Source organism: Euprymna scolopes, chromosome 33, assembly GCF_053919585.1.
Source record: "Euprymna scolopes isolate OS-2025 chromosome 33, ASM5391958v1, whole genome shotgun sequence".
Lineage (NCBI taxonomy): Eukaryota > Metazoa > Mollusca > Cephalopoda > Sepiida > Sepiolidae > Euprymna > Euprymna scolopes.
This window is the reverse complement of record NC_136514.1, coordinates 70,060,460-70,068,475: the sequence shown is the minus strand read 5'-3', so window position 1 is coordinate 70,068,475 and position 8,016 is coordinate 70,060,460. Positions and strand designations below refer to the sequence as shown.

General features: G+C 30.1%; 1 protein-coding gene across 1 annotated transcript in view; it reads left to right on the top strand.

The window, feature by feature from the left end:
• Window positions 1–7,145, top strand: part of LOC145258288 (uncharacterized) — a 109,113-nt gene extending 101,968 nt beyond the window's left edge. The window contains exons 10-11 of the mRNA XM_080116298.1: window positions 4,623–4,768; window positions 6,938–7,145. Of these exons, the coding sequence (XP_079972424.1) occupies window positions 4,623–4,768; window positions 6,938–7,098 (307 nt within the window). The 3' untranslated portion in view covers window positions 7,099–7,145. The remainder of the gene's footprint in view (window positions 1–4,622; window positions 4,769–6,937) is intronic.
• The last annotated feature ends 871 nt before the right edge of the window (window positions 7,146–8,016 follow it).

Below are 8,016 nucleotides of genomic sequence, written 5' to 3'. Positions count from 1 at the left end.
TAATAAAAACATATGAAATAAAAAAATAAAAACATTTAAAATAAAAAATAAAAACATTTAAAATAAAAAATAAAAACATTTAAAATAAAAAAAATTTAGAATAAAAAGTAATAAAAACATATGAAATAAAAAAATAAAAACATTTAAAATAAAAAATAAAAGCATTTAAAATAAAAAATAAAAACATTTAAAATAAAAAATAAAAACATTTAAAATAAAAAAAATTTAGAATAAAAAGTAATAAAAACATATGAAATAAAAAAATAAAAACATTTAAAATAAAAAATAAAAACATTTAAAATAAAAAATAAAAACATTTAAAATAAAAAATAAAAACATTTAAAATAAAAAAAATTTAGAATAAAAAGTAATAAAAACATATGAAATAAAAAAATAAAAACATTTAAAATGAAAAATAAAAACATTTAAAATAAAAAATAAAAACATATGAAATAAAAAATAAAAACATATGAAATAAAAAATAAAAACATATGAAATAAAGAAGAAATAAAATAAAATAAAAAGTAACAAAATATTAAAAATAAACAAATAATAAAAACATTTAAAATAAAAAATAAAAACATATGAAATAAAGAAATAAAATATTTAAAATAAGCAGTAAAATATAAGCGTTTAAAATAAAAAATATTCCAAATAAAAAAATAAAATATGTAAAATAAAAATTAAAATAATTGGAATAAAAAATTAAAATTAAAAAAGAAGTAAAGACATTAATAAAAACATTTAAAATGAAATGTAAACATATTAAATATGAAAAAATATTTTTAAAATTTTTAATAAAAGAATTAAAATATTTACAATAAAAAGAAATTAAAAAATTTTAACAAATTAAAATATTTACAATAAAAAGAAATTAAAAATTTTTAACAAATTAAAATATTTAGATTAAAAGAATAAAAAGATTAAAAATAAAGAAGAAACTAAAAAAATAAAAATAAAAATATTTAGAATAAAAAAGTTTTAAATTAAAAAGAAATAAAGACATTTAATAAAACATTTAAAATAAAATATAAAAATATAAGAAATAAAAATAAATTGAAAAATTTAAAGTAAAAAAGAAATTAAAAAAATTAAATTAAATTAAAATATTTAGAATAAAAAACTAAAAAGATATAAAAACATTTAAAATAAAATATAAAAATATAAGAAATAAAAATAAATTGAAAAATTTAAAGTAAAAAAGAAATTAAAAAAATTAAATTAAATTAAAATATTTAGAATAAAAAACTAAAAAGATATAAAAACATTTAAAATAAAAATAAAATATTTAGAATAAAAAAAATAACACTTGGAAAATCTCATCAGTATGCCCTGTATTTAAGAATTCAGGTGATCGGTCATCTCTCTCTCTCAGTACAGACCAAGAAGTCTCCTCTGTGCCATGAGTAAGCTGCTGGAATCTGTTAAATAGAGAAGTAGTCAACCATCTCAGCAAGAACAACCTTCTTAGTGACATACAATATGGTTTCCCTTCTGCTAAATCTACAGTAGACGTGCTTACAGTTATATCTCATAGGATTAGCGCATATCTCACTGGAGTCTTCCTCTCTAGGGCAATTTCTCTTAATATATGAAAGGCCTTTGATAAGGTATGGCATAATGGTCTACTTCACAAGATCTCCAGCTATGGTATAGCTGGAAATGTCTTCTCAATTATCAAATCATTTCTCTGTGATAGATTCATAAGAGTAATGTTTGATGGCCAGAAATCAGAAGCTCTCAGTATTAATGCTGGAGTTCCTCAGGTGTCCATCCTAGGCCCAACTCTCTTCCTGATCTACATCAATGATCTTCCAAATCACATCCTTACATCATTCGTAGACATTTATGCTGATGACACTACAATCTATGGTAGCACATCAAAGACTGTAAACAACCAAGTTCTCTCTGATTCACACTGCTTTGATCTTGAGCATGTGGTACAATAGGGAAAGAGGTGGCTGGTTACTTTTAATGCATCTAAAACAAAGCTTCTATCTCTACACCATCTATGCTCTGATGCCAATCTGGCATCGGTTAAAATGAATGGCTCTCGTCTTGGGGAGGCTTCATGTTTTGACAAGCTTCTGGGCTTGACCTTTACTCCTGACCTGAAATAAAACATGTATATCAAATCCATTGCCAAGGTCATTGGAAAAATGGTGGGATCCTTCTATCACTCCAGTAGATATCTCACTACTGATGCAATTCTCTACCTATATAAAAGCCAGGTTCGGCCAACGATGGAGTACTGTTGCCACATCTGGGCAGGATAAGCTGCTAGAAGCAGCTTATCCTGCCTTGATTTCATAGCTTAGTGGGGGATGCCCTTTTCTCTTCCTTGCAACCTCTTTCCCACAGAAGAGACGTTAAGAGCCTGTCTCTGTTTTATCGTTATTTTCATGGCAAGTGCTCGACTGAGCTTCAATCTATGGTCCCCCCTTGCCACACTTTCATGAAAAACACACGTCTAGCCAAAACTACTATCAATAATTTCCCACACTCTTTATCTGTGCCTTGACCTAAATGTAGATTCCATGAACAAAGCTTTTTTCTTAGAACTGCACGCCTGTGGAAATCTCTTCCGATTTCCTGCTTTCCATCTGATTGTCTTCAAGTCCAACGTAAACAAGTTCTTGATTAACTGTCCCCCTAAGTAATCCAATTTACAAAATTCCTACTACTTATGTTTACTACGCTATAATCACATTGACTAATGTATGCACATTAACCCTTATCCTCGAGTGGCCTCTGGGCCTTAACAAGTGATGATTTCTGTGGCTGTCTGTGTACATTTCCCTACACAATAACTCTGTCAATTTTCAGTCTACAAACTCAAAATTTGATATACAGGGTATGGAGATTTGGGAAAATCTTTATAATCCATTTTCGGCAAGAAATTTGGCTGTTAAGGGGTCAAAGTTCAACGATTTGACCTTTGAGAACTCTACCAAACTCCTCCGACAATTTCAGGTATAAACAATTAAAATTATAGATATAGGTTCCTTGGACATGGATCTAACTTAATAACGTTTCGGTCTCTACCAAATTACTCAGATAATTTCTGATCTAAACATTTGATATTTTACATAAAGGGTATTCAGAGATAGGGCAAGCTTTTTAATCGGTTTGGGTCGAAAATTTGAGCTACCAATATATAAATGTATGTATGTATGTTTGCATGTCTGCCTAAGACTTTCGACAGAGGTTACGGATTTTCACAAGATCAGTATCGTTTTGAAGCTCGACCCTTCAGATAACAAATACCGAAAAATTGACTAAAAACATTAATTTCTTCATGCTCAACTCTACAGGGAGAAGTCGCTTTTTTCACCAATATTTTCGAAAGTCATCCCTCTTTTCGATTGTCTAGCCTTAATTTAAACCTACATCATTTCCAGTAATAACAGCAAAGACGTCACGTTTTTTCCTTGTTCTTTTCCTCCTTCGCAGCACGGGTTCGAGCCTGCTTTCCTACTACCACTTTTTTTTTTTTTTGCTCAACACACACCTCCAAACACCCGGGCAATGCCAGGATATATATATAAAATATATATATACACACACACACATATATATACACATACACACATAAATATATATATATATATATATATATATATATATATTTATGTGTGTATATATATATATATATATATATATATATACACACACACACATATATACACACACACACATACACACACACTTTCTTTCCTACTACCACTTTTTTTTTTTTTGCTCAACACACACCTCCAAACACCCGGGCAACGCCAGGCACCCATGCTAGTATATATATATATATATATATATATATATGCACACACACAAACACACACACACACACAAACACACACACACACGCACACACACACATCCGGGGTTGCCCAGTCGTAAAATGCACAAATATTATATTTCAATTAATGCAGAATTTATCATAAACAGAAATACTGTAGGTATTAAACATAACGTTAAATTCGTTTTAAAAAAATGAAGTAAAAAAACGAAAAGGAACTGTGACATGTGCATGCAAGTATTATGTTTTTTCTGAACAATTCACTTCTTGTAATTAAAAAAAAATACTCGAGCTGAGATTGAAACCAAAACCTAAAGACTAATCAAGTACGATGACCAGCTTGCCAAGATCTTTAAAAAGTGTTTTCAAACTTACTTCTTTTTAATATAAGGAAGCTGCCATATTTCACGACTGTGCATGCGAGGTCGTGAAACAGTTGACAAACATATAAAAATCCAATGACCTCTCACCAAGTACCAATTTTTCAATTTTAATCCCTAAGCAGCCTCTTTTCCCGGATGAAAACCGATTGAAAAGTTTTTCACATGTCTGAAAACCTTATATTCGAAATTTCAAGTCTGTAGATCAAAAATTCGTTGAGTATATAGGTTGAGAAGTGTCCTCTCACACACATTCTCACTTTTATAGATATGTAGAAATATATCACTTTGATAGATATATAAATATTTATATACATTGCTTTCATAATAGAGCGGAGGAGGTTAATTTGTGATTTGAATTTGAAATTCACTTGTTTTAATTTGAAAATGTAAAGTACTTTAGAAAATACTAATAATTCGTGTTTGTTTTTTGGGTTTTTTTTAAGGATGCAGATTGAATTAAACAAGTGCGAGGGAGGAAAGGAAGGATTTGCGAATCTTCTTAAACTGAAGCAAAATCACTTTGCACAGGAGGAAACTGTAAACATGTTTAAGAATTTAAAGAAGGAAAAAATCATTCGCTCAACTAAACGTGAGTCCTCAAACCTTTTTCGTTTCTGATTTCTTTCTGCTTTGGCCCATGACAAATACCTGAATCTCCGACCTAGAAAAAAATGATGCAATGGGGAAAAGTTACTTTAAACGCCTCCAAAGCCAATCTCCTCATTTTTCACCACCAACGTTTTTGCATCAATTAAAATCAATGGTTCTATCCTTATGGAAGTCTCTTGCTTTGACAAAATTTTTACCCCAAATATGAAACCTGTTGCTAAAGTTGATGGAAAAAATAGTCGCGCCATTCTATTGCTCTAGAAAATATCTAACTCAGGATGCAATCCTTTATATAAAAGCCAGATATCTGAGGAGGTGCCACTCTCTCCATGACAAAATACCAAATTGACTTTGCAATCTAGCCAGAGATGATCTCATCGATTTCATACAAATCTTTTCACAGAGAAGAGATGTTACCAGTCTTTCTATACTCTATCTTTGTACATTCCCTTGTGGATACTTGACTGAGCTCCAATCTCTGATGCCCTCCCCATAAAACCTTCACACTAAGAACTCGTCTTCCTAATAATGCTATGAAAACTCTCCTTCTCTTTTTTGTGTCCCGAAAACCAAACTTTCATAAAAAGAGTTTCTTTCCAAGAACTTCTCATCTGTGAAACATGTTACTGTAGGATTGCTTCCCAACAACATGGTTGTTTATCCAACGGCAAGTCATCCTCTGAAATTTTGGTGATTTTATTCATCATTTCATAGTACTGTTGCAGCATCCCATCTATTCATCTCATCGAGTGGCTTTTGATCTTGGTAAAAAAAAAGAACATATTAAATCATAGTAAATTATCTGTTCTCTCCCCTCTACATGCACACGTTCATCAACTGATGTTCCACGGCTTCTTCTCTCTCATTTTTTGGTGGAGGCGGCTGTCGTTCACGTTTTATTGCTAAGCATATCAGACTTCTGCACAGAACCCACATTAAAACATGGGCAGCTTGATTATTTTGGAGGAGTTTTAGCTCAATGGAAACTAAACATTTAATTGTGATAAGAGGAATAATGAAATTTCAAGATTATGGCTCAAAATTATGGTTCAAAATTTACCATGCATAATCCTCACCAAAATAATGATTTCAAATATCCAAGACATAGAAGTTGCATACAAAGGTGGGGAAGGATTTCCCTAGAAAACACAAAGCAGCGTTGCTTTCACATATGCAGAAGCAACATTGTTATCTTCCTTCCATGGATTTGATGTTTTGTACCTGATGCCACGGCCCCTGCAATGGTTAAAAAGAGACTTGAACTTTAGAGAAGAGCTGCTGCTACTACAGGATGCCATGCATGAGATTGTTTGTTCACATATATATGAAGATGAAATTATGTATGTATATATATATATATATATATATATATATATATATATATAGATAGATAGATAGATAGATAGATAGATGATTGGAGTTATGCATATTTATATATCTATAGAAAAGCAATATGTTACAAGTAATCCAGAGTAACCTCCCTTATTTTATGCTTACCTCCTTATGATGAACTCTTTAGTTAAGTACAAAACTATAAAATCTCACAACACCTGTATGATTACTTATAAGATTTATTCTTTATCGTTCACCAATTGAAATACATGCATATTAATTGTTAGCACTGTTCTTGGCATTCTTCAAAGACGTTACTATCACCAAAAATGCAGTAACAGAAGAAAAGAGAAAGAGCGGCACTACAAAACTTTCGTAATTCTCTCATTTTTCTCGCTTATCATTACATAATGACCATAAGTTTGATTGCCATAATCAAAATTTCTTATCATTTACATCTCCTTTTTTTTTCTTTTTTTTTATTATTTCCCTTTTATTATTATTATAATCTCCTTATTTTTTTTATTATCTCCTTATTTTTTATTATCTCCTTATTTTTTTTATCTCCCTTTTTTATTATCTTTTTTTTTATTATTATCTTTTTTTTTATTATTATAATCTCCTTATTTTTTTTTATTATAATCTCCTTATTTTTTTTATTATAATCTCCTTATTTTTTTTATTATAATCTCCTTATTTTTTTTATTATAATCTCCTTATTTTTTTTATTATCTCCCTTTTCTTATTATTATCTCCTTTTTTTATTATTATCTTTTTTTTTTATTATTATTATTATCTCCATTCTTTTCTTTTCCAGAAAATTCCCAGTTCATCACACTGAATTTCAGTGTGCAGGAAGGAATGCGCATTTACCTACCAAAGCAACTAACTGCGAAAGAGAAAAGGGCAGCTTATCGGTATTCGCTACATAGAGATTTAGAAAAAGAACTAGATTCCATCACGGATTTACATATGTGAAGTCGTGTAGGTCACGTACTCATTAAATAAATAAACCTTCAATAGTGTTGCTACTTAATTACTGTAATGGGGGCTTTTTACTTTAAGATGCCACACTGTCATATCAAGGGAGATAAGTTATCTCAACTTACTTTAGAATGCTGAAACCCATTTGAGTCAAAATAATTATGTGTGATGGCAATTCTTTCCTGAGAATTAATGATCTATGCAGGATCTTTGGTGCTGGAATTAAAAGTTGTTTTTAATTAAAAAAAAAACGCAATTATGTTTTTTGTGAAAATATCATTTTATTTTTACAATTGAAGAAGCATTTTAAGCACTCGAGAGTTGAGGCATGTGATCTATTGCTTTCAGGGTCCTGATTTCACCTGCTCAGGATCGAATATCAATCGACCTTCAATGGTCTCTTGATACTAACTGAATTACAAATACTCCCTTGTACAATGAGCAGGAACGAGAAAGAGAGACAGAGGGAGAAAGAGGCATGTGTGAATGAGAAATCAATATTTGTTCTTACATTTACAGAGTCTGCTTGTCCGCTAACTTGATTTAACCTTCTGACAGCACTAATCAATCACAATTGCTTTGACATGGGATTTTATAAACACCTGAGCTAAGACCAAATTTGAATGACAACACATTCTCAGGTGTTTATAACACAATTTATATTATGCCTAAGTTGATTTTTAAACATGGAGAGCTCAAGTTCCTGAAAAGGGCTCTTTACCATTGTGCCACAGGTAAATATTGCATGAAAAATATATATCAATCAATGTTGACCAGTTTTTTTTGTTTTTTTTTACTGATAGTTGTAAAACTATATGCAATCATGTGGTTTGCCACTCAGACTTAACGTTAGAGGTTAACATTAATACATATTTTTCAGTTGAGAAAGTTATATGGCTTGATATAAAACTT